At 45.7% G+C, this 27,106-nt stretch overlaps 1 protein-coding gene across 3 annotated transcripts in view; it reads left to right on the forward strand.

Annotated features, from left to right (window-relative positions):
• The window catches only part of cacna1fb (calcium channel, voltage-dependent, L type, alpha 1F subunit), a 111,233-nt gene that overhangs the window by 53,739 nt on the left and 30,388 nt on the right, over positions 1-27,106 (forward strand). For all 3 annotated transcript variants that reach the window (XM_061735699.1, XM_061735700.1, XM_061735701.1), the window contains 19 exons: positions 2,256-2,515; positions 3,007-3,107; positions 6,456-6,561; positions 9,343-9,482; positions 13,210-13,364; positions 13,450-13,602; positions 16,464-16,660; positions 16,745-16,848; positions 16,989-17,140; positions 18,329-18,403; positions 21,981-22,062; positions 22,596-22,622; positions 22,701-22,861; positions 24,134-24,359; positions 24,444-24,651; positions 24,727-24,847; positions 26,507-26,582; positions 26,664-26,706; positions 26,786-26,846. In XM_061735699.1, coding sequence (XP_061591683.1) covers positions 2,256-2,515; positions 3,007-3,107; positions 6,456-6,561; positions 9,343-9,482; positions 13,210-13,364; positions 13,450-13,602; positions 16,464-16,660; positions 16,745-16,848; positions 16,989-17,140; positions 18,329-18,403; positions 21,981-22,062; positions 22,596-22,622; positions 22,701-22,861; positions 24,134-24,359; positions 24,444-24,651; positions 24,727-24,847; positions 26,507-26,582; positions 26,664-26,706; positions 26,786-26,846 — 2,448 coding nt within the window. The remainder of the gene's footprint in view (positions 1-2,255; positions 2,516-3,006; positions 3,108-6,455; positions 6,562-9,342; positions 9,483-13,209; positions 13,365-13,449; positions 13,603-16,463; positions 16,661-16,744; positions 16,849-16,988; positions 17,141-18,328; positions 18,404-21,980; positions 22,063-22,595; positions 22,623-22,700; positions 22,862-24,133; positions 24,360-24,443; positions 24,652-24,726; positions 24,848-26,506; positions 26,583-26,663; positions 26,707-26,785; positions 26,847-27,106) is intronic.

Below are 27,106 nucleotides of genomic sequence, written 5' to 3' on the forward strand. Positions count from 1 at the left end.
GACGAGTGCCCCGACGTGGACGTGGAAGTAAACGGTTAAATATGTTGCTTTTGCACGGTAAATATTAAAATAAACCGTACACAGGTACATTTACAACTTATATTGAATCACTGTGAATACATCAATTCAGTTACAGGACGTTAAATAAAGTATTGTGGAGGACACAATTACGGACCTCCCACCCATCAGCACTGTATGGAAGGGGGCGTGGTCACGGGGCGTTTTATGGTTGCTTAGCAACGCGTGTTCTATGTCAGTTGTCAGCTGTTAGTTGTATAATGTGACTACAAATATAGCGCTGATTAGCATAAAGCTGTATAGCATGACTCTAGGGAAATGTAGTTTTAGCAAATATTATGGAGATTGTTAATACTAAAATAAGAGTGCACATAGTATTTTAAGGGCATGATACACACAATGTGTAAATATATAATTGTTAAATGTGTGAAAATTAATTTTAACCATGTTTTACCCTTATATTACAGCGCCACCTAGTGATGACTACTCTGGCATGATACATTAGATCAAGAGCTTTCCATAACAGTTGGTTTCATGTCTATAGTCCCTTTTATTGCGGAATTATAAGCCTTTAAAAATGCATCAAGGTCAAGGTTCAATGGTCATTATTTCAAAGCAGGAGGCATGTATGAGCTTGATTCTGATTTATGTTAATCTACAGGTCAAGGCCTTTCCAAAAATGTATTTGGTTTTGTCATAGGATTAAGTTTCATTTTTAACCCTGTTGGGTCGGATCGTCTGTCAGGTAAAGGTTTCTGACCCTTATAGCTCCAGCCTGGATAAAAACATATATTTTTTTAAATTTTTTGGTGGGACTAATCTTTCAACGTATTGATGTTTTTCCTAATTACAGTCATACATCGTGATTTGGGCTAGAATATATCCACCCCCCCCCCACACACACACACACACACACACACACACACACACACACACACACACACACACACACACACAACCTCCAGAATGATCCTACATGGTCGGGATTATAGAATATTATAGGGTATTACATGGTTAAGGGGTAAAACCTGGTTAAAATTTATTTTCACACATTTAACAATTATATATTTAAAATATATTTACACAAATGTGTGTATCATGCCCTTAAACTACTTAAACTACTATGTACACTCTTATTTTAGTATTAACAACCTCCATTTCTGTAAAAAAAAGATATATATTTGCTAAGAACTACATTTCCCTAGAGTCATGTTATACAGCTTTATGCTAATCAGCGCCATATTTGTAGTCACATTATACAACTAACAGCTGACAACTGACACAGAACACGCGTTGCTAAGCAACCATAAAACGCCCCGTGACCACGGCATCTTCCATACAGTGCTGATGGGTGCGAGGTCCGTAATTGTGTCCTCGACAATACTTTATTTAACGTCCTGTAACTGAATTGATGTATTCACAGTGATTCAATATAAGTTGTAAATGTACCTGTGTACGGTTTATTATATATAGCAAAAACTAGCTCAAAATATAGATTTTTTTCACAAAAAAATTTGAAATGTCCACCATGTTTTTTGTTGTCACGGCCAGAATCTTGAAAGTCATGTGACTTGGACGCAAAACGAATAGGCAGAAAAATTTAACAGTTATACAATTCGAGGGCTATTATTGTAACCCCTCTACGTTTTTGCACTTTGGACCAACGTAGGCAGGGTATGTTTTTATGTGAGACTGAGTTGGTCAGATAGATCTGATTTAAACCAGCCTAGAGCTGTGAATGCAGTCTTTGTTTATAAGCTCTACGTGAAAGGGGGATGGATGGATTTGATCAGTGTACGGTAAACTATGTTAGATAGCATCATAGCCTAGCATGAGCTAAGCTGAACCCACTGGTGACTGAGGTTTAGTAGCCTCCAGTTGGAAGATGGACTCATTTTCCTGAACATTTCTCCAGTTTTGAATCAACTGGGGGGTTTGGACAACGGGACTACAAAGCGATATTCAGCAATCTGTAGGTGATATCACAGCAGGCGTTTTACAGTTTTGTGAATTTCAAATACTAATCCTCCTGCCAAACTAAACTCCACTCACGGAACAACAAAAATGCATTTGGAAGAAATGAAACATGATCAGGTACTTTCTTCCTGTTCATGTTCATTGGATCACATGTTTATCAAGACTAAGAAGATGTTGGTAATCATAAATATGTCAATTAGAATGATGCAGATGTCGGGAGCAGTGAGTCTTACCACAGGTGTTCTGTGTTCTGTGTCCAGGTAATGGTCGTAACGGCTATGCCAAAGCGGTGGATGGGGAGGGTGGTGGCGCGGATGGGGAGGAAGAGGAGGAGGAGGAAGGAGGAGAGGCTGATGGAGGAGGAGAAGACATGGGAGGTGAGGAGAGGGATGCAGAGTGGGATGAGGAGCTGGACGGAGGGAATGAGGGAGGCGTGAGGATGACCAGGACTGACACGCTTCACTCGACGACGAGTTCCACCGCAACTCAGAGAAGAAGAGGGCAACACGCTAAGAAACAGGTGAGACAAAAAGCCAAAATACAGGTGAGACATATGCCACAATACAGGTAAGACACCTGTGAGAAACACCCCAAAATACAGGTTGGAAACACATCAAAATGTACACCAAGACACCAAATACTAAAACTGGAGATATCGAACACTAAAACTGGGAGACACCGAACACTCAAACAGACACCGAACACTAAAATAGAGACACCGAATGCTAAAACTGGAGACACCGAACACTAAAACAGAGACACCAAACACTAAAACTGAAGACACAAAACACTAAAATAGAGACACACCGAACACTAAAACAGAGACACCGAACACTAAAACAGAGACACACAGGTGAGATGTCATATGATCTTCATGTGTAAACCTGGTTTTAGCTGATGTTCTTCAAATGCACCTGTAGTAATCTCAGCATCACTGAACTGATGATGCTATTCCTATTTTCTGTATGAGAATGACAGACTGATGTGTTTGATTATGTCACTTTTTTGCAGGTGCAGGGCAGTAACCAGGTCCAGCGAGCTCCACGAGCCTTATTCTGTCTGAAACTCAACAATCCAATCAGACGCGCCGCGCTCTCCATCGTAGAGTGGAAGTATCCTTTAATCTGACCAATCACCTGAAGATGCATTAATGAATGAACTTCACAAATGCACAAATGCATTTATTGTATAACAGCAGTGCATCAGAAAGTGCATTAATTCTCAATAAATCTTAGCGTTACTGCAGCAGTGGATGATTAATGCATTTCTTTTTATTATTTAAATGCATCTTAAAAATGCTGCCTCAGGGATCACAGTCCCCTGGGTTTTTGAGTACCTAGCCTGGATAAAAGTAGAGGGTTGTGTCAGGAAGGAGATCCAATATAAAACCTAAACCAAACTCAACATACGAATCTCAAGATGCGTGAACCCTAACAATGATTGCCATCTGGACTATTGACTTACAAAATGCAGAGTAGGAGGTAGCAGAGGTTAAATTGTTGAAGTTCTCTTTGGGAGTGACAAGATGGATAGGATCAGGAATGAGAACATTAGAGGGACAGTAAATGTTAGATGTTTGGAGAGGAAGTCAGAAACGTCAAACTGGGATGGTTTGGACTTGTACAGAGAAGGGATGGTGAATATATCTGTAGAAGGATGACGAGGTTGGAACTGCCAGGGAGGAGGTGTAGTGGAAGAACAAAGAGGAGATTTATGGATGGAGTGAAAGACAGCGTGAAGTTAGTTACTGTGAAAGAAGAAGATGCAGGGGACAGGGTTAGATGGAGTGCCCTGAAGGGAACAACTGAAAGGAAAAGATGATTATTTAAATGCAGCTAAGGCCCGAAATATCCTTATATTGATTGATCCATCTATCCATCCATTCGTCCATGCAGCCATCCATTTTCCTCCACTTGATCCGGGGCCGGGTGGCGGGGGCAGCAGTCTGAGGAGGGATGCCCAGACTTCCCTCACCCAGACACTTCCTCCATCTCCTCCGAGGGGACACAGAGGCGTTCCCAGGCATAGTGTCTCCAGCGTGTCCTTGGTCTTCCCCGGGGTCTCCTCCCGGTGGGACATCTCTGGAACACCTCCCTAGGGAGACGTCCAGGGGGTATCCGATAAAGATGCCCAAGCCAACTCAGCTGACTCCTCTGAATGTGAAGGAGCAGTAGCTCGACCCCGAGCTCCTCCCGAGTGACTGAGCTTCTAACCCTATCTCTGAGCAAGCATCCAGCCACCCTGCAGAGGAAGCTCATTTCGGCTGCTTGTTTCGGTGATGTTGTTCTTCCGGTCATTACACGAAGTTCATGACCATCGGTAAGGGTGGGAGTGTAGATTTAATGGTAAATCGAGCGCTTCGCCTTTCGACTCACCTCCTCCTTCAACACGACGGTCTGGTACACCACCCGCATAACTGTGAAAGCCGCACTAAACTGTCAATCTTACTCCCCATCATTCACTCACTCATGAACAAGACATCGAAATACTTAAACTCCTCCACTTGAGGCAGGACCACTCTACCTACCTGGAGAGGGCACAACACCCTTTTTTGTGGTCGAGAACCATGATTTGGCAGTGCTGATTCTCATCCCAGCCGCTTTGCACTAGGCTACAAACCGCCCCAGCACATGCTGAAGGTCCCAGTCCGATGAAGCCAACAGGACAACATCATCTGCAAAAAGCAGAGATGAAATCCTGTGGTTCCCAAACCGGATCCCCTCCGGCCCCTGGCTACGCCTAGAAATCCTCTCCATAAAAATTATGAACAGAACCGGTGACAAAGTGCAGCCCTGGTGGAGTCCAACATGCACTGGGAACAAGTCTGACTTACTATCGGCAATGCAAACCAAGTTCCAGCTCCAGACTGAACAGCCCTTAGAAAAAAGGGCTCCTGACCACATACTCGCTGAGCACCCCCCACAGAATGGCACGAGGGACACGGTCAAATGCCTTCTCCAGATCCACAAAGCACATGTGGAGAGTGTAGAGCTGGTCCAGTGTTCTATGACTAGGATGAAAACTGCATTCTTCCTCTTGAATCCGAGGTTCGACTATCGGCCGTATTCTCTTCTCCAGTACCCTGGCCTGGTCATTTCCAGGGGGGCTGAGAAGTGTGATTCCTTTATAGTTGGAACACACTTCCCAGTCCCCCTTTTTAAAAAGATGGACCACCATCCTGGTTTGCCACTCTTGCGGCCATGTCCCCGATCTCCATGCAATGTTGCAGAGGTGTGTCAACCAAGACAGCTCTATGACAACCAGAGTCTTGAGGTACTCAGGGACAATCTCGTCCACCCTGGTGCCTTGTCACAGCGGAGCTTATGAACTATCTTGAGTCTTTAGCTTCTGCTTGGAAGGCATGTCAGTCGGATAGAGGAGATCCTTAAAGTATTCCTTCCACCGTCCGACGATGTCCCCAGTCGAGGTCAACAGCTCCCGACCTGCACCGTAAACGGTGTTGAAAGTACTGCTTCCCCTTTCTGAGGTGCCGGACGGTTTGCCAGAATTTCTTCTAATAGTCCTCCTTCATGGCCTCAACGAAATCCTCCCAGACCTGATTTTTTGCCTCCAGGACTGCCCGTGCTGTGGTTTGCTTGGCCTGCCAGTAGCTGCCCAACATGGCCTGACAAGTGTCCTTCTTCAGCCTGATGGCATCCCTCATTTTCAGTGTCCAACACCGGGTTCAGGGGTTGCCGCCACAACAGGAACCAGAGACTTTACGCCCATGTCACCAGCCTCCCTCAGAATCTGGGAGAAGTTCACCCAGTGGTGGGAGTTGAAGACCTCCCTGACAGATGGCCAGATGTTCCCAATAGACCCTCACAATATGTTTGGGTCTGCCCAGTCTGTCCAACTTCCTCCTCCGCCATCGTATCCAACTCACCACCTGGTGGTGATCAGTTGACAGCTTAGAACCTCTCGTTAACCGAGTGTCCAAGATATACGGCCGAAGATTAGTTGAAACTACAACAGTCGATTATCGACCTCCGGCCTAGGGTGTCCTGGTGCCACATGCACTGATGGACACCCTCAAACATCATTTTTGTAATGAACAAACTGTCACAAGAGTAGAAGTCCTATTACAGAGCCACGCTCGGGTTCAGATTGGGGAGGCTGTTCCTCCCAATCACACCCCTCCAGGTATCATTGCCCACGTGAGTGTTGGCGATGAGAATGAATATTGATCTCTACTCATGGAAAATATTTTACTGTTTTTGTCAGTAATTGTCAGTCTTGTCAGTCAAACATTAAATAATGTAACATTTTGTTTATTTTCTCTCTGACAGAGGGCTCGGCCAGGTGTCCCCAACTTGAACGTCTGCACACTAAAAAAATAAGCATGACTTTAGCATTGATCAGGTTCATCAATCAGATGTACAGAAGCATGAAAACATCCTGATATACAGACTTGTCAGCAGTTTGTTGTTTCCTGTTCAGCTTCCTTAACGCATGCTCAGACCATTTGATATCTTCATCCTGTTAGCCATCTTTGCCAACTGTGTCGCTCTAGGAGTTTCCAAACCCTTTCCTGAGGATGACTCCAACTCCACAAACCATGACCTGGTGAGTCCTGAACACAACACTACTCAGGGGATGATGAGCCTTGGAAATCTAGGAACACTACAAACACTGGGAATGCTGAGAACACTGGGAGTACTGCGAGTACTGAGAGTACTGGGGTATGTCCATATGTGCACATATCTAAGATTCTCAAATGGTAGTGGTTACCTATTATGACAATGCTGGCCAACTTGTTTTTCTTTTGGCATAAGCTTGATATTTTCTACTGAGTTTTTCTCCTGGTAAAAATCGGATTGTTTTGAAACATTTCTATTTGTGGTTTAGTGTAATTTTACCTTCTGAGGTACATAAAGTTCCCTGTACAGTCGTCATGGACTGTACGTCAACACCTCCATGCTGGCAGGAGAGAGAATTGGACAGACTCTGGTGATGTTTTTAAAATGATAAAATCCTGTTTTCAGTAGAGGAACGGCAGGTCTGGATCCATGACCCTAGTGGAGGAGAGGAACTGCACTTCCACATTACTTCAGAAAGGAAATAGAGATCTTAAAAGATTTTCAAACATGCCTACACTTCCATCTTTCCAACTATTGGTTGAAAAATGTTCATTTTGTTTCATTTTTATTTTATTCCATTAAACATGAAGCCTTGGACTTTTCAGATAGCATAGCTAACAGGAGGATAGGAAGCTGCTGAGGTAGATGTTTCCATCGTACCTTCCTGAAGATCCTCAGAGCTGCTTCAAGCCGCTCACAAATCACACTTCAAGAGCTTTTATTCTGAATGGCTGTCTTGCAGAGTGGCAGTGGAGCCATGGAGGCTAGTGGCCGTGGATAAACGCTGACTGACAGCTCTGTGATCAGTTCTGAGGAGTTTCTGCTCTGATAGTTCTGCTCTCTCTCTCTCTCTCTGCTGTGTCTCTCCACCTTCGTTTACGGTTTGAACTCGTTGTTTCTGCAGTCACTTTCTGTTGGAGTGATGGTTTTGCATCCACAGCAGTATCTGTGATGTAACTGCATGCTTGATCCAAACTCAGCTCAAATCTTACAGAGTTAATGATGGAGATGGAGGTGGAGAGGACCGTCAGCATGGAGATGTTCCTGGAGATGACGTTGCAGTGTGTGATGTGATGTTCATTTATTACTTTTTCCACATGTATTTCATGTCGAGTTTTGGTTCGAGTTCATCCGTAAAAACTACCTAACGGTTGGGGCAGCTCCTCTGTAATGGGGCCTCCTGGTAGTATTTTATCTCAGTGACAGATTAGATTATTTCCTCTTTCTATGCTGCTCACCTCGCTGTTAAAAATAAAATAAAATAAAGAATAAAAAGTCAAAGGCAGTGTAATCATTTTAAGTGGTTTATCAACCTTAACACTTTCTGACATCGCAGAGAATTTATTTATTTACTTAACCTTTATTTAACCAGGTAAGTCAATTGTGAACAGTTTCTCATTTACAATAACGACCTGGGCAAGAGGCAGCACAGTCAAACTTACAATCCCAGTGAAACAAACAATCAAACACGATATATAAAAAACACACAACACATAAGAAATATGAATAAAAAAGTGTTAGCGCTGGTCCGGAAGAGTTACAAACGTGCAATGTTCACAGATGAATGTTGGGAGTGTATTTCTGAAGGGGGAGAATGGGATGAATGTGTGAAGTTTAAGTGTTTGCTGCAGATGATTCCAATCACTAGCAGCAGCGAACTGAAATAAATTGAATGAAGATGAGATGGTCCTCCGTAAAAAAAAAAATCACGGTAGGGGCAGCTCCTCCTGCCTCCACAAACGTGCAGACTTGCTGTAAATGAGGATGGACATGAATGTCCCTGGGTCCAACATTGATGCTTGATATGGACTGTTACTTTCACAATACTCTGATCTCTTTAAAACGCCTGTTTAAACATGAAAATACATTTGAAAAATAATAATATTTATCTTAATCAATGGGCATTTCTCATATTTCTCTTCAGGTTGTTTCTTTAATCATCAGTGGGTTGAATGACTGGCTGAGAGTATGGTCATAAATCTGGAGGTGGGGGTTTACATGCAAATCTACGACGGTCTGGTGAATGAGGACCGTTATTTGTGGCTCTGTAATTCCACCACCAAAGACCAGGTGGCAGAGCAGGTCCTTTCCTGTACCTTGAAGTGCTGAGCTTCCTCTTGTTTGTTTCCTGTATGTAGCTCCAACCTCCCTAGAGTGACATATCTGGGGAGGTGACCACCAGGCCGGGGAGAGGTGATCATCAATCGGTCAGGGTGGAAACTTCAAACACCTGTTAGATGTCATAACTGAAACAAACACATGTAGTTGGATGTTTTTGTTGTTCTTACTCTGTAAACACTAGTGTCGTTTGTACCAGTAATCCTTGAAGGAATCAAAACTTGGTTCTAAAGAGATCCTGGTCCAGATCCTGGTTAAGTGGTTCAGTTCACTTGTGAATAGCATGTTAAGGTTTAAATTAAGCTGCACAGAATGAAGGGAAGTGCGTGTGTGTGCGTGCGTGCGTGCGTGCGTGCGTGCGTGCGTGCGTGCGTGCGTGCGTGCGTGCGTGCGTGCGTGCGTGCGTGCGTGCGTGCGTGCGTGCGTGCGTGTAGTGGAGATGATGGAGTGGTAATCCTCTGAAACGAACAGCGTTCAGGACTGTATAGCAGGAAGAAAGTCCGAACAAAAAAAACACATGACCTCCAATCTCCAGAGATCAGGAGTAGGCTAACGCATCAGGGAAACACGTGCTTCTGGTCTGGAATACAGTCTGCATTGAGATCCTTCTCCCATTCTCAGCTTATATGGGTTATGTTCTGTGTTTCAGGAACAAGTGGAGTACGTCTTCCTCATCATCTTCACCATAGAGACCTTCCTTAAGATCCTGGCCTACGGACTCGTGATGCATCCCAGCTCCTACATCCGCAACGGCTGGAACCTGCTCGATTTTGTCATCGTCATCGTCGGGTAAGAGCTTGAACTCAATGTTCTGGTTCCTCTGCTGGACTCTTTCTCTCCTGGTTCTGTCCAAAGAGTCTGGTTGTGTGATAAGAAAGTGGTCCCTCGGGTTTAGAACTCGATCCTGTTTGTTTAGCCCCTGGTTGTCTCTGTTTGAGAACATTGGTCTCAGATCTGGAAGTTTTGATTGACACTCGGCTGTAAACCACTTTGATGAGAGCTGAACATCCTGGCAGCTGTTGAACACAGTTGGGGACGTCTTCACGTGGTAGAAGGAATACTTCATGAAACCCAGAAACCATCTTTGATGTTGGAAGCTGAGTTCAGGGCCCCTGGGGCCGGCTCGTCCATTTCCAGGTCTGAGATCACTGAGGTACTGGAAAAGCTTTATAGTGGCATGAGATCCTTCATTCCTCAAGACTTTGGATCTTGTATGGCCGTCTTGTTAACATGTCTACAATATGTGTGCATTGGGAGCCGTACCTCTGGACAGATGTCAATCTGGGCTGGATGTTCCTCTTTTCAAGAAGGAAGAGCAGAGAGAATGCGAACTGTGCTCTTCAACCCCCTAGCAAGGTCTACGGAGAGCTCCTGGCGATAAGACTTCAGATGATTGTCAAACATCAGATTCAGGAGGGACAGCAGGAGTTCAGTCCTGACCAAAGAACTGCAGACCAGCTCTTCCCCCATGGTAGTGGTCTGGAGGCACAGCCCATTCAGAAGTGAGTGTTTTGTCTACATTCAGTTAGTCTGACCGGTTCCAGGTGAGAGTTGGACTCCATCAGGGCTCCCCACTCTCACAGATTCTGTCACAACTTTTGTGGTCAAGTTTTATGGCTATAATAACGGGGCAGAAGGAGTCTGGGTCAGTGGTCTCAGGATATCAGTTCAGTATTTACAAGAAATGGTCCTGTTGGCTTCATTGAACCACATCTTCAACTCCCTGTGGCACGGTTTGTAGGGAAGTGGTGAGGCTGAGAATCAGCGCCTCCAACTCTGAGACCATGGTTGGAACAAGGGGGACTGTCCTCTCCAGGTCAGGACTGAGGTTCCGCCTCAAGTGGAAGAGTTCAGGTATGTCAGGGTCTGGTTCATGAGTGATGGTAGAATGGGGCAGGAGATCTACACTTGCACCAGCAGTAACATGGATCTACATCCCTCCTCTCACCTATGTGTGGGTAGTGGCTGAAAGAACCAGATGGATGATACAATCAGCTGAGATGAGTGTCCTTTGCAGAGTGTCTGGACTTTCCATCAGAGACACGAGGAATTCAGTCATCCAGGAAAGAGTCTGAGTCATTGCTCCTCCACATCCAGAGTAGACCGTTGAGTCTCCTGGATGCCATTTCCAACCAAGAGGAGACAGTTGAGGTGGTTTATCTAGTTACGATGTCTCCCAGATGCCACGTCCAACCAGGAGGAGACCGTTGAGGTGGTTCACTCTAGTGTGTTGTGAACATTTCTTGCTTCGGTTGTACATGGTCAGTACATTTATGCATATGGATGGATGGATGGATGGATGGATGGATGGATGGATGGATGGATGGATGGATGGATGGATGGATGGATGGATGGAGGGATGGCACATCATGAAATGAAAACACGACAAAGTCGTGTAAAAGCTCGACTGTTGAGCTCTAGTCGTATATCCGACCAGGATGGAATAACGTTCCTCTCCCAACACTCCATCTCCTGGTCTCCTCAGGTCCAGATGAATGTGGACCAGGAAGACAGGGTGCTTAACAGTCTTAAATGACACCCTTTTCCATCAGTGTTTTTGAGACGTTTAGCTGTCATCTACTGTAAGTCAAAATTACCTTGATTATCTTCTTTAGGTTGAACGTTTGCTGTTATCTGTCTTCATGGTCAATAAATTACAGGTTTATTAGATGTGTAAGTGTGTTATTTTTATTTGTGCACTAAAGAGTCAGGAGCCGACCGTTGGTCACCTGCTGCGGCCCAGGGCCGCAGGTCCAGGTCCCAGGTCCAGGGCTTCGTCCTTGGTGTTTTTATGTCCTCGCTGCAGGACAGTGACGTGACTGCACGTCCTCTGGGCGACATTAGCGCTTGCTCATGACGGTAAAGCATGTAGTCACTGAAACGCTGCCTCGGGATGCCTGGCTGTGGTCCTAAGCCGGGGAGGATGCTGGGGAAGTCAGGGCTTCTCTTCAGTTAAATCAGGTTCCTGTGTGATTGGAGTTTTGGAACTTTATAGTGCAAAATAATCAGACTGGATTTGTTTAGATTTGATACGACATTTTTATTGATCATTTTGGAGGGTTTTTTTTATATTCCTGGAAGATTTAAAACTTAACTGATTGTTGTAGATTTAGTCCCTGTGTTTTAGATTCAAGATTCAAGATACTTTATTGTCATTGTTCATATTTCAAGAAGTCAAATCTTCCTGCAGCTGATCCTGCCCTTCAGGATCTCATAGCCCAGCTGAGCAGGGGACAGACTTGTCTGGGGATCTCCGGACCAGTTGTCTCTCTGGACTGGAGTTCTAGTGACCGTGAACTCCACCAGATTAGAGGGACCCCTGGGTCCCACCGGGAGGAGAAGTGGTGGCGTCTGGTTTTGCAGATGTTTTGCTTCATCCTCAGAGAGACCTCATTTCGAAAGTGCAGCGCTTGTTGGTGCTGCCGGGTCGGCCAGGTTTACGAGATTACACGTTTACTCAGAAGTTTAAATATCACGCAGTTCTCAGTTGTTGAAAAACGTAAATGTCTTGTGGTTTCCATGATTATAAACTTAAAAAAATGGGAGGTGTCGAATAAAATGAGCTTTAGTTCCAGGTATCAGAGACAATGGAGTTTATTTTATTTCATTTCCTAAACCCAAACTAAACAGAGTTGAATGTCTGTTTTGGGCTAAACTGCCAACTTAACATCCAGAGGATGATCAGGGAAGTTGGCATTTGTTCTGAGATCAGTCAAAACAGTGATTTTAACTCTGTTAACATTAGCTAAACTTATTTAATCACACAATATTATCTCAGATAATGCAGCTACTGAGTACCAGACACAAACATATAACTTTAAATCTCGTGTAAAATGGCTCGAAGTTATGTAGTACTGCACCATCAGATCAGCTGGAGGTGAAAGTCTGTCGCCTCCTCCCCAAATTAAATTAAGCTCATTTAATCTTCCTCTGTGGTGCATGAACAGCATTCATCCTGGGTGTTGTCATCTGTAACCATGACGACAGCAAGATGACGCTTCTGTAAACCCTCACCTCCAATTTAACCTCATTACCAACCAGGTCTATTTTAGGGTTTACTAGTCCAAAACACTAACATGTATTAGTCTAAAACATCTTGGGACAAAGTTTTCACTCAGACTAATAGTAAACAACACTGATTGTTTACAGTACGATAGTAACTAAGGGGGCGCGGGGCTCACTGATTTGCCAGTTGTTTAACCACGGACCCCACAGGCTAGCGTATGTTGTTGATGTACAGTACAAGCTGGAGCCCGTTGATTTGTTGGTGTTTTATTTTGAAATTCCACAGTCACTGGCTGACATTTCAGAGTGCTTCTGCACCTGGTGGGACTGGTTCAGAACCTCATGGCTCATTGAGTCTGTTCTCCCAGTTTGGAGTCATGAATTCTTTCCATTTGGACTGCTGTGGTTCATAACCCGGAGGATCCAGGAGGTGGAGCGTTTCCAGCTGGATGTACTTCAGATTGAGTCTTTGCTCCTCCCAATTCACCTTCTTCTCCTGTCATCTGTGCAGATTGTTCAGTGTTGTCCTTGAGACGATGACCCACAAGTCTGGTGGGGAGCAGGCGAACACTCATCACGTGCCAGGGAAACCTGGAGGTCTGGACGTCAAAGCTCTGAGAGCCTTCCGAGTCCTGCGGCCCCTCAGACTGGTCTCTGGAGTCCCCAGTGAGTTTCTGGGCTGGAAAGTAACTGAGCGGTGGGGGACAGGGTACAGTGCGGCACTAGCCGGGTTCATCTCTGTGTCTGTCAGGTTTGCAGATTGTCCTGAACTCCATCATGAAGGCGATGGTTCCTCTGCTCCACATCGCTCTGCTGGTCCTCTTTGTCATCATCATCTACGCCATCATCGGCCTGGAGCTCTTCATCGGACGGATGCACAGAACCTGCTACTACATTGGAGCAGGTACTGACCAGCGCTGACCCGGAACAAATATTAGGACCCTTGTTTCAAACTTATAGTCTTCTGTGTAAAAACATAATCTGATCATATTGAGTCAACAGTATCATGATCAGTGCTTTAAGTGGACCAAAATAAGTTCCGGTACTCCCCTTATTCAACTGATGTCAGGTAAATTAGGCGGTGGGTAACAGCAGATGATTAAGTGATATATTTAAATACTAGGACATGATCCTGATTTTTAAAAAGAAAATTGTTTTATTGAATTTTCCAACAAATTATGTGTACACAAGAAAACGCTCACATTCACTGGTAGACAGTACTCGAGTTGTAAAAAAAAAAATCAGGGGGGATGGTGGATTTTATCATATGGGGACAGATAATTTGTGCTGATTACAAATAATATAATATATTACAAATAATAGCAGTGACCAAAACACCTGCTGAAATACTGCAGGAATGACATAGCAGCAGTTAAATGCAGCCTTCTGTAAGCTTTAAATATCCACTGGGCTTACATCAAATACATCAAAACACAACAATAAAAAACAGTTTTCTGAACTTATCAATATGACTCTGTCCTTCACAGGATAAGTAAAATGGATCACTGCAAAAACTCAAAATCTCAAAAAATATTTGTCTTATTTATAGTTAAAATGTCTCATTTTAGTAAAAAAATCTCATTACACTTAAAACAAGACTCGTCACTGGAAAAAACAACAATTTTAACTTGTTTCAAGTAGATTTTCACTTAAAATAAGTAGAAAAAAACTGCCAGTGGAACAAGATTTTTTTTGATTGTAATAAGAAGATAAATCTTGTCCCAATGGCAGATTTTTCTACTTATTTCAAGTGAAAATTTACTTGAAACAGATGAAAATTGTCAAAGAACATATCTTTCTGGTGTTATTTTTCTGGTTATGACTCTAAATGTTGAAATAGCAGTAAAACCACATTCATTGATGAAATGACATAAGGGATGGCAGTTTTACAGGGGGGATGATTTGGACCGTTTTTATGTCAGGAGGGGATGCCATCTCCCCTCATCCCCCATCAACTCCAGTACTGCTGGTATACACAGCAATGGTATGGATAGCTTTTAGCAGAGGCTTCAGACTTTCTCGTGTCCGGGATCTCCACAGCTCCTTGTATTCCCCAAATCCTTGAATACTTCTCCTCCTCTCGACTCGCGGGACCTCCGTAAACTGATTTATGGTTCCGCGTTACACCAACGCAGAGCCTACGCCGTAGGGTACGCAGCGATGCGCACGTATGTTGCACGTTGCCGCGTTTCCTACAGCGTAGGCCTTGCATCGATTTAGCGCAGAACCATAAATCAGGATTTACGAGTGAACATCTCACGAGCGTTGCGACGCCACTGTAGCCAAATCGCAAGGAGAGAACAGAGTACTGTGAGCTCATGAGAAGTCCCGGTACGCCGTAAAAGGTCCCTGTATGCCAGAGGCTAATATTGAGAAGTGGGGGTACTCCGTACCGGCCCACTTAAAGCACTGATCATGATAAATAAAACCTCAAATGAGAAACAACATGCCTGTTTTTACTGTTGTTATGTATTTACCAAAAAGGTCCCACGAGAGCATCTCCACCAGGTTCATGTCTGGACTTGGTCCAGGTTCAGGTTCAGGTTCAGGTCTGGACTTGGACCAGGTTCAGGTCTGGACTTGGATCAGGTCATTCCAGAACCTGGACTCCTTTATTTTTCATCATTCTGATGTAGATCTGCCACATTGTGTTTGGGATCATTTCCTTTCACATGACCCAGTTTCAGCCAGTCTTCATCTGTCAGACAGATGTCCTCACACTTGTGTCTAGAAGACTCTGGTCTACAGAGGACTTCATGATCCACTCAATGACGAGCAGCTGTCCAGGTCCAGAGCATCATCCCTCCACCACCGTGCTTGACAGTGGGTCTGGGGTGTTTCTGCTGGTTTCCTCCAAACATGGTTCTGGACACGAATACCAAACATGGTAAAAGACCTGAAGACCTCTGTTACAGTCTGATCTTCAGGTCTTCAGGTCAGTAAGAGACCTGATTTTCTGAAGCTCCCCTAACAAACATTATTAGGTGCTGTTGTCATGGTGGATCTCAGAGATGGGGACACTTTTCATATTTGCGTCTCTTTGGGTAGTTTTTCAGTTTTTTTACAGCAAACACGAATTTGTGATCAGAACCTCAGACGGAACATAGGACACGACTTCTTCAATTCAATCTGAAAGATGATGGAAGGATGAAAGTTTTTTATTTTTTTTTATTTTCTCCAAAAATCAAATCTTTGATGTTCATGATTTGTCATTTGTTTATAGATGTATCTATGTGACATCTATTTATTTACTGGGTGTAATTTCCTTGAAAGTCCTATATTCTGCAGCGTTGATCTCTGTTTATACTGATCAGCACCACAGAAGAGCAGTCAGGAATTGGGAAACACTTGAACCATATCTGCTTTGGTTCGGGATGAGTCTGAGTCTCGGTCATATTCAGACAGAGCTACTGTAGAGGTACCAGAGGTTCATATTACATGAGAGTAGGGAGAACACGAAGGCTGTCCATCACGGATGCTTTACATGTTGTGTCTGAAGATTAAGTTTCCTACTTAATACTTTTTCCTGCTACAATTGTCTCACAATTTTTTACCTTTTGTGTTTGCCGCCTAGAGACATGAAAGGTTGGATCCCAGAAGTCTATTTGGTTGTGTTGTGACAAACATCAAAGTTTATACAAAAAAATGCAACTAAAAGAGAGTTTAAACTTCCAAATTTTTCCAAGGAGTCGCCGTAGTTTGGTCTTCATTCCACAGCAGGAGAAAGCTTCAGCACAAGCCCATTAACGTTGTTGTTGTTTCCAGAAAATTACGTCGAAGATGAACCGGTGCCTTGTGCGTTCGCCGGTCACGGCCGTCAGTGCCTCGTCAACGGCTCTGAGTGCCGGCTCGGCTGGGACGGACCCAACGGGGGAATCACCAACTTCGACAACTTCTTCTTTGCCATGTTGACGGTGTTCCAGTGCATCACCATGGAGGGCTGGACCGACGTGCTGTACTGGGTAAAACACGCCGTATCCCATCATTCATCATGCCGTCCTCAGAACATGTCCCCACTTGTCTCTGTTTGTTGTTTGTTGGTCCAGATGAATGACGCCATTGGCTTCGAGCTGCCCTGGGTTTATTTCGTCAGTCTGGTGATATTTGGCTCATTCTTCGTTCTCAACCTGGTTCTGGGAGTCCTCAGCGGGTTTGTCATCTCCCTTAAATGACTTTGGACTGACTTGGTCCATGTTCAGAATGAACTGTGTGGTTTATTGAAGATCTGAAACCGTCTTCTGTCACGACTGTGTGAATGAACACTGTCTGAATGTGGTGTTAACGTTGCAGAGAGTTCAGTAAGGAGAGGGAGAAGGCCAAGGCTCGAGGAGATTTCCAGAAGCTGCGGGAGAAGCAGCAGATGGAGGAAGATCTGTGCGGATACATGGACTGGATCACTCAGGCGGAGGACATGGATGAGCTGGACGAGGACGGAAACCCACGTAAGACAGGGGCACACCGTGGTGTGTCTGTGTGGTTTTTCTTCATGTCGGCATGTTAATAGAGCTGGTCTCTTTTATATCCTGGGATCATCCCCTTCTCCTCAGTCAGAGTCAGGGCCAGTGGTCTGACTCGAGCCAGAACTTTCTGTCAAACATTGTGTTGCATTTGCAGGTGAACAACAATTAAATGCGCATCTGTCTGAATGCTTTGATTGGTAGCTCCACCCCCCATTTCAAACTCTATATAGCAACGCTCCTTCTGACCCCATCAGGGCGGCCTATAACAGAAATATGAATGACAGTTCCCGTTGGTTTCGTGGGATCTTCAACTCCTTATGGAGAAGTTCAGGGCTACCAGTGAAGTAGCAGGGATGAGAATCGGCCATTTCAAAATCTGAGGTTCTCAGTCAGAAAAAGGTGGAATGTCCTCTATAGGTTGGTGTAGCAGGGCGAGTGCTACGGGGGCCCGACCGACAGGACAGAGAGGACACGGGGTTTCAGTGCAGAAACTGTTTTATTAACACACCTAGGACACAAGTGCACAAGCACCTTCTCCCACCGCAGCCCTTGCTGCTGTGCAGCCATGCTTTATCAAGGCAGGCAGGGTGGAGAGGTTGATGGGACACACCTGTGACCCATCACCTGAGTGGCTGCTGCTCCTCCACCCTGCCACAGTTGGGAATTAGGGGACGTTTGGGGGGACATCTGCGGTAATGTGGACTCTGTTCTGGTCTGTTGTGGTGAACAGATCAGTTCACTGGTGGGTCTACGTTCCTCTTCTCACCTATGGAACTCTGGGTAGGGAGTGATAGAACCAGATGGAGGATACAAGCGGCTGAGATGAGTTTCCTCAGGGTGCAGGGTGGCTGGACTCTCCCTCAGAAACAGCAGTTCAGAGCATAGTTCTCGGTTGACACATGGGATCACGGTGGTCCTGGAGGAGAGGGAGGTCTGGACCGGTGGTCAGCTGACAATGTTCTCAGACCTGGTTGGGCAGCTTAAAGGCCACATCATCTGGATTTTTTCCTGACTTTTCTGAACAGCACTTTTCTTCATCAGCTCAAATTCAGCATCACGTGTCTTCAGTTTTTAGGTTGTCCCTGGTTCAGAACCATAAGGTCCCTATCCATGGTTGTAATGTCCTGAACGAGTCAGGAGTCTGATGCTGCTTCTTCTTCTGTGTTTCAGGGCCGTCTCTGGGCGATTTGTCTGATAAGAAGAGGGGGAAGTTCGGATGGTTCAGTCACTCCAACGACACCCATGGTGAGACACTCACACAGGATTCCATCAGTACAGGAGGACGTGCGTCCACTTGGACTAGTGTCCCGCAACCAGCTGTACACGACCGCTCCAGACATGTTGGTAAAAGGGCTGTGATGTAATAATGATCGGTGGCTGATACAAGCTTTTCAGCTGAGTTTCCTGCATCCAAATTCTTACATGACATCAAGTTTGGGTGGACTGGTTCCAGTAAGCATTAGTCTGACCGGGTATGGCCTCGGTCTGCGTGTGTCTTTGCAACAGGTCTGTGTCCGATCCATATGATTTGGACAAGATCTGATTCTATTCTGGGTTTGTTGGACCAGGTCTGGTCCAAGTCATCTGAAACAGGTCTGCTTCCAGTCTGGTCCTTTTGTGCAAATACTTGTGCCGTTCAGGGTCTTGTAAACCAGTTCCAGTTCAAGTCTGAGACATTGTGTTTTTAAAATGGACTGAGGTCAAGCGGACAACTGTCCCATTTTCAAACGAATCCAAATCTGAAATTAATTTAGAAAGCATGGATGCCGTGTCCTCCAGACTAAAGAGTAAGGCAACCATCAGCTTGTCCTCAGCACTCCCTGCATCTCAGATGATCTGGAGGTGCATTAGTGTCTTTGAAACAAACAGCTGGCACATCTGGAAAAGACACATTGAAACTGAAAGGTATATCTAGGTTGTAGAGCTACAGCTGCTCCCACCCAGATGTTGTCGTCTTCAGGCCTTGTGTCTTTCAGCAAGACGATGCTAAACCCTATCTGCATCCATTATTAAAGCATGGCTTCGAAGAGTCGAGGTGCTGAACCGGTCTGGCCGCAGTCCAGAACTTTGCAGCATCATGAAAGGAAAAATAGGACAAAGAACCCTGTATCAGACAGGACGACGTTCCTCTCCCTGAACTCCATGAGCTCCTCAGCTACGGATGGAGACGGTCTCATGTTAGACGAAGGTGAGATGCTAAACAGCTGAAAACCAGCAACCAACCCTGGACCAACGTGTTTGGGACATGTTGCTTTTATCCATCCATCCATCCATCCATCCATCCATCCATCCATCCTTCCATTTTATACACCAGCTTTATCCTGTGCAGGGTCACGGGGTCTGCTGGAGCCTATCCCAGCTCACGATAGGCGAGAGGCAGCGGTCCACCTGGACAGAGCGCTAGTCTATCGAAGGGGCTACATATATGGACAGACATAATATTTCTCATGAAATATGAAAAGATCACATGTTTCCTTTTTGACATTTGCTATATATATATTTATATTGGTTCCATTCCAGGGGCCTCATTTAAAATGGAGTGCGTAGGATTCATACTAAAAGTGCACGTACGCCCAAAAGCCGAAAATGGCGGGCACAAAAAAAAATCCGGATCTATAAAACCGCGTGCACGCAGACTTCCACGCAATGTTCCCTTTATGAATCACAGTCCACCTGGTGAGCTGCGCAGCTGAATCCGCCCCATATCCCGCCCTCAACACGCCCATAAATCCATATGGATGTGCCTACTGAGCATGCGCAGTGGCTTCCTGCAGCCTGTTAGGGATGAATGCGTCAGAATGAATGAACGTGTCGAGCCACCGTGCCACTGAATTTCGCTGAGATCTGAGATCTAGATGTTGTGGATGAGGTGGAGAGAGGACAGTGAAACGAGATTATTTGGTGGTCACAGTAAAAGTAGAAAAAGTATATAAATAGTAAAATAAAGCGAGTGAGTGGCAGCACGTCGTTGCTGCCCGTTAGTGCCACGATCGCACGACGCAATTTCCACTGGGGGCAGGGGGGACATGTCCCCCCCACTTTTCAAAATGATGTATTTGTCCCCCCCACTTTTTACAGTTTAAAAACTAACGGTAGGCTCAGCAAATCATCAAGACACTCAGGACGGCGGCCCGGCAGCCCCCGCTCCCCCTCCTCCCTCCCGTCTCCCCTCAGAGCTGCTCTAGGCTGTTTTATGGTTCCGCGTCACACCAACGCAGAGCCTACGGCGTAGGGTACGCGGCGACGCGCAACCTACGCCGGACCCTACGGTGTAGGCTCTGCGTTGGTGTGACGCAGAACCATAATTCCGGCTTAAGGCTGAGTTATGGTTCTGCGTCACACCGACGCAGAGCACACGCCGCAGCCGTGACGCCGTGCTGAACCCTTCTGACTTCTCCGTCTCTCCATTTGGTCGCGGTGCAGTACCCCCCGCGGCCACTAGTTAGCGATCTTTTTCTGAATGGTTTATCCGACTTTTTCCGGTCACAGTAAATCAAAGAAATAAGGACAACTATTGTGCAAAAAACCAAAACAAAAAAAATCACATATAAACGAAGAAAAGAGCCCTGGAAGTTCACTACTGCTTCAAACCGGAAACCGGAAATGCTTCGCTTTCAAACGAACCAATCACAGCCCTCTCGGTCTGCGTGTGGTCTGCGTCTCCTCGACGCGTAGTTACAATTTTCGGGAGGTGCACGTCAGCGACGGCGCAGGTGACGGCGTGTCCTCTGCGTCGACGAAAACCAGACGCCGTAGGCACGGCGCCATTTTGACGCAGAAGCATAACTGAGCCTTTAAAAGTAAACAACATGAGCGCACGTACCCGTGCATGACAGGCAGACACACACGGGGAGAAGGGACTATTTCTTTCATTTTAATTTTTTTGAAAACTTTATCCTTATGAACGCAATTGTTATATAGTCCAACTTTCCTTATTTTAATCAGAACACTTTCTTTTTTCCTCTTCGGCATGGAGTAGTGGGCACGGAGCGGCAGTCACCCCCCGGCCCCCCCCCCCTTAATAATGTCATCATATGTGACATTATTAAGAGTATGACATGAATCTGGCTTCATTTCACCACCTCACAGCCTGCCTCGCCAGTTCCCCGTGTCTTAAGTAAATTCTTACGGGAGGGTCCGAGTTGCCGTAAAGATACGCAGATTTTTCGGTTAGTTTTTTCTTTTTAGATCCGAGGCTTTGCGTAGATGGCGGTTTCCGCAACTTTCAGGCGCTTTTTCTGCGCAAGCAAGCTTTATAGATGAGGCCTCAGGTCTTTTTGACCAGGTTTGGCTCCAGTAAAGGAGGAATTTTGGAATTGATGACACGTATAATGTACAAGGACTGGGACACATACTGCTTATGAGATCCGGGACATGTATGACGTACAAGGTCTGGGACGTGTAGCGCGTATGAGGTCCAAGAAGCGTACTGCATTCAAGGTCCAGGAAATTATGAGGTCCAAGACATGCAACACATATAAGGTCTGGGACACGTACGTGGTCAGGGACACATACCAGGTCTAGGACATATATTGGGTATGAGGTCTGGGACACGTATGTGGACTGCATAACACCAGTGGGGTGTGCAGCAGGTAGCCTCAGTGATCCAACCGTAAAAACGTTCTGGTTGCCATGGCAATGGACAGGCTGACAGACAAGGTCAGACTGGAGTCTTCATGGACTTTGATGTTTGTAGTGAGCAGGTGGAAGTCAACCTGGACAGGTGGGTCAGACAGAAGATGAATGAAGGTTAGTTTACGGTCGTTCAACCAGGTCCTGGACCATCATGTGACCTGTTGACTTCTTGTCTGTGTGTTTGCAGCAAGCCTTCCTGCCAGCGAGACGGCGTCTACAAACACAGAGAACATCGATGAAGAACACACCAACTGCTGCCAGGCCTGCTGGTAGCAGCACTCACACACTCACTCACACTCACAGACACGCACACACACGCACACACTCACTCACACTCACACACTCACTCACACTCACAGACACGCACACACTCACTCACACTCACACACACGCACGCACACGCACACACTCACACGCACGCACACACACACTCACACACATGCACGCACAGTCACACACTCACACACACACGCACGCACACACACACAAACACACATGCACCATCCAAATTGGGTAACCTTTTTACATGGAGGTATGGTTTAAGTGATTCAGGAGCCAGCAGGCCCCTCTGTGTTGCTATAGCAACAACACAGATGTGTCCAGAACCAGATGGGCTGGGGCATAAACTCCTTAACCGGGCCCCTGGGAGCCTCCAGCATCAAACCCATTCACGTCCTGCTAATTTCCACCAATTAAAAAACACAGTTACAAACACAAAGTTACAAACTCCTCAGAGGCCTTTTTGGTGCCACGGTTGACTGCAGCGCCCCCCTCAGGACTGACATGCGTGTTTGTGTTTCAGCGCCCAGATGATGAAGTTCAGCTGCTGGTGAGTTCACTGACCCTCAGACGTCCTCCTGATGAGTCAAACACACGCATCACTGAAACTGTTGTCTCCGTCTCGCAGTCGGACACTGCGTCGCTGGAATCGGGTCTGCCGCAGAAACTGTCGCACTGCCGTCAAATCGGTGACGTTCTATTGGGTGGTGCTCCTGCTCGTCTTCCTCAACACCTCCCTCAGCGCCTCGGAGCACTACAACCAACCGGTGTGGCTGACACAGGTTCAGGGTAAGAGCTCTGCCCATCTCCATCTGATCGGAGCTGATCATTGATCAGTCAGGCTCTTTACACCCTTGTTATCTGACCAAGGCCTCATTCACACGTAACTAATTCTCCAGGTCTGATAATGAAGACAGTTATGAGGAAACTTTTCTTTCATAAATTCAGGAATGAGATGAGTGCCTGGTCATTGTCCCTCTGGGAGACGTTTGGCTAGTGTCTCTTGATGCTGCTTCAGTATATCCACATAGTCCTTTTTCCTCATGATGTCAGTTGTTTTGGTTCACCAGAGTCTTCTGCAGCCGAACAACCTCAGATCATCACACTGCCGCCCCCGTGCTTCACTGCTGGAATGAAAGTCTTAAACCTCTGAGTTTTCTCCGTCCTCCTCCGAACATATCGCACATCATTTTGACCAAACAATTCAGTTTTAGTCCCTACAGACCCAAAATGTGCAGCTGGAGCTCGATCCGGACCCTATTGGTCGGTGGATGACTGCAGATCTGGATCTGGACCCTACTGGCCATGGAAGATGTGCAGGTCTGGATCCGGACCCTAGCGGTCGGTGAAGGACCTGCAGGTCTCGATCTGGACCCTATTTGTTGGTGGAGGACCTGCAGTTTGTCTTTGTTCCAGAAAGACTTCAAACCAGAAATTGAAATGTTAGAACGGGTCACAAACACACTTCCTGGAATGTGTTTGGAAACTATATATCTTTTTTTGAAGGTGTAAAGCAGCCAGTAGTTCCTGGGAGCTACTAGTTACCACCCCCAACCACAGTAACACGTCCTGGCTCCTCCTACTTTAGATACTCTAACAAGACGATTCTCTTTGTGGGGTTGTAGTGGCACAACTGGAAATCTCCAGGTTCTTCCAGTTCATTTATCAGAGATTCAGGTCCCTACCACGACTGAGGACAGAATAGATAACATTTTCTCCTCCTTTCTCCTAGTATAACTCAGTCAGCTGCTCCCACTGCAAACAGCTGCTCCATCGTCCTGGTTACTCATTATAACAGAGGTTAAAAAGTTCCAGAATTCCCAGCAGAAATCCCTGAAACAGTACAGCATCCAAAGCAAAAATCAGTCATTGAAGCACTTTTTAAATGTGCCATATAAATAAATTTGACCTTGACTAAAAGATCAGTAGAAAACTTGATCAAGCGCCATTGGTCCAGCTTGTTCTCTGCGACGCTCCCAGTGTTTACTTGCGTGATTGTCCTCTGACTTAAATGAAATGTTGATGAAACCCTCTGTCTCCTGCCCATCTCTGACCTGGCAGACATTGCCAACAAGGTTCTACTGTCTCTCTTCACGGTGGAGATGTTGCTGAAGATGTACAGTCTTGGTCTGGCTCATTACTTCACGGCGTTCTTCAATCGCTTCGACTGCTTCGTGGTGTGCGGTGGCATCATGGAGACCATCCTGGTGGAGCTGGGGATCATGCCTCCTCTGGGCATCTCCGTGCTGCGCTGCGTCCGCCTGCTGCGGATATTTAAGGTCACCCGGTGAGAAACCTCACCTGGCGGTTCAGATGCATGTCCATCAGTTTGTTGCCGCACCTCTGATGATGTCATTCTCTGCCTCTGCAGCCACTGGACAGCTCTGTCCAACCTGGTGGCGTCCCTCCTGAATTCCATGAAGTCCATCGCCTCGCTGCTACTGCTGCTCTTCCTCTTTCTTATCATCTTCGCTCTGCTCGGCATGCAGCTGTTCGGAGGGAAGTTCAACTTTGATGAAACACAGACTAAACGCAGCACCTTCGATGCCTTCCCACAGGCGCTGCTCACCTGTTTCCAGGTACGGCGGCGGCAGGGCGGTTAGTGATGTGGTGTCTTGTAGGAGGTGTGCCCCTGACAACGGCTGTGTGTTCAGATCCTGACAGGTGAGGACTGGAACATGGTCATGTATGATGGCATCATGGCGTACGGCGGTCCCGTCTTCCCAGGAATGATCGTTTGTATTTACTTTGTCATCCTCTTCATCTGCGGTAACTGTATCCATGACAACAGAGCAAACTCTGCTTTGAAAGGACAAATCAATAACGTTTACATCAGCACATAATAAGAATAATAATAATCAGAATTATTGAAAAATTGTTGGTTATTATCGATGTTTGGATCACGTTTCTTCATCTATCTATCAGTCTTGTGTCTGTCCATCCATCCGTCCGTCCATCCATCCGTCCATCCATCCGTCCGTCCATCCATCCATCCATCCATCATTGTTGTCTGTCCATCCATCCATCTGTCCATATGTTCATCTATCCATCCATCATCAGTTCCTACCCATCCATATATATATATATATATCAATCAATCTATCATTAGTGTCTATCCATCTGTCAATCATACCATTCATCCAACCGTCTATCCATCTGTTCATCCATCCATCCATCCATCCATCATTAGTGTCTATCCATCCATCCATCCATCCATCCATCCATCCATCCATCCATCCATCCATCCATCCATCCATCCATCCATCCATCCATCCATCCATCCATCCATCCATATTTTTTGTGTCTGTCAATCCATCCATCTGTTCATCCATCCATCCATCTGTCCATCAATCCACCCATCCATTTAAGGGGCAGGGGAGTGGTAGTTTAGTAGTTACACAGGTGGGCTTAGGTCTGAAAGATCAAGGTTCAAGTCACCGGGATGGCAACCAAGGCAAACCCCTTCGGGCCCCTGAGCAAGGTCCTTAACTCTAATTGAAAAATGGCAGCCCGCTGCTCCTAGTCTAATTAGTGATGGGTTAAAAGCAGACGACTCAGTGTGCTTCGGAAATATGTATACTGACAAATAAATACTATTTTCCATCCATCCATCATTTTTGTGTCTGTCCATCCATCCTACCATCCACCATCCATCCATCCATCATGTATTTATCCACATTTAATCCATCTATCTATTCTTTTATCATCCATCCATCATTTGTCTATCTATCATCATCCATTCTTGTGTTGATCCAGCTGTCCATCAATCCTTTTCATGGTTCATCATCAACTAGACCTCCATCTCTGGACGCTTAGATTGACCAGTTGGGAATCTGGTCAGTGGGTAAACCTCAGGGCTTCCACCAAACTGACCAAACTGACTATCAGAAAGATTTGGCCCAGTTATGGGCCAAAACCACCTTGACTTCTTCCTGACAGTGTGGAGGAGCAGCAGGTTGCCTCCGACATCCTCTTAAATTATCTCTTTGAAGAAGCTCAGCCACCTTCTAACCACCTTGAGCTCAGAGTCATAGATGAGAGCTGGAACATAGACCAGCTGGAAAACCATGACCTTCAACTTAGGGCTTCTTCTCTACCGTCTAGTGACCTGATCTCCACAGATACAGAGCCTGGAGAAGTAACATGTAAAAATGTGGAAACACTGAGAAACCAGTGAAGGATACATCCGTGCCAGCCACTGATCAGACCAGTGATCCGTTTGTGTTGGCAATCATGAGTATTACTAACTGAACATCAGACTTTGGTCAAAAATTAACTTTAACTAACACCTTATTCCTGAGGGTCACCGGCCCCTCTTTGGTCCTTCATTTCAGTTCATCAAAATGTTTAATAACAGCCTCAAAAGTCATTGGTGTTCAGACTGGTGATCTAAAATGAGAACAGACCACAAAAACATCCTTGACGACCTGTCAGACATCCTGTTAAATGTTTTCTTGGCCATTGCTGTGGACAACCTGGCTGGAGGAGACGGCGATGACAAGAATAAAGAGTGAGTGATGGAGAGATGGAGGGAAAACAGGGGAACTTGGTGTTTATTTTCTATCCAATTGTTTCCTGTTTTTGTTTCCAGAGAGAAGAAGGACGGGGCAGAGGAGGCAGAAGGAGAAGTAAAGGTGAGCAGGGAGATAAAGCTGTTAAAGTCTTAGTTATTGAACAGTGATCAGTTTGTATGAACTCTGTTTGTTCCTGCAGGTGGACATCGATGAAGACACAGAGTATGAGGAGGAAGAAGAGCCTCCAGAAGGAGATGAAGGTCAGTTCTTCAGCCAAATCTCCATCTGTTGACAAGCCAAGCTGAAAGCATCAGGCTCAAATTCCAAAAGAAGGGATATTAGTCTGAGAACAAACAGAAACTGAAAAGTGTTGCAGGTTCAGTTCCCAGATAGTCTAGATCAAGATCTCTTCAGCTGGACAACCAAGGCACCAGGTTTGGTTTCTGACACGAGAGCAGATTGAGGTCAACCTGAGGCTTAGCATGGACGAGTTCTGCTCCCAACAGTTCTTCATGTGCAT

The sequence above is a fragment of the Cololabis saira genome, chromosome 12 (genome assembly GCF_033807715.1).
Source record: "Cololabis saira isolate AMF1-May2022 chromosome 12, fColSai1.1, whole genome shotgun sequence".
Taxonomy (NCBI): Eukaryota; Metazoa; Chordata; class Actinopteri; order Beloniformes; family Belonidae; genus Cololabis; species Cololabis saira.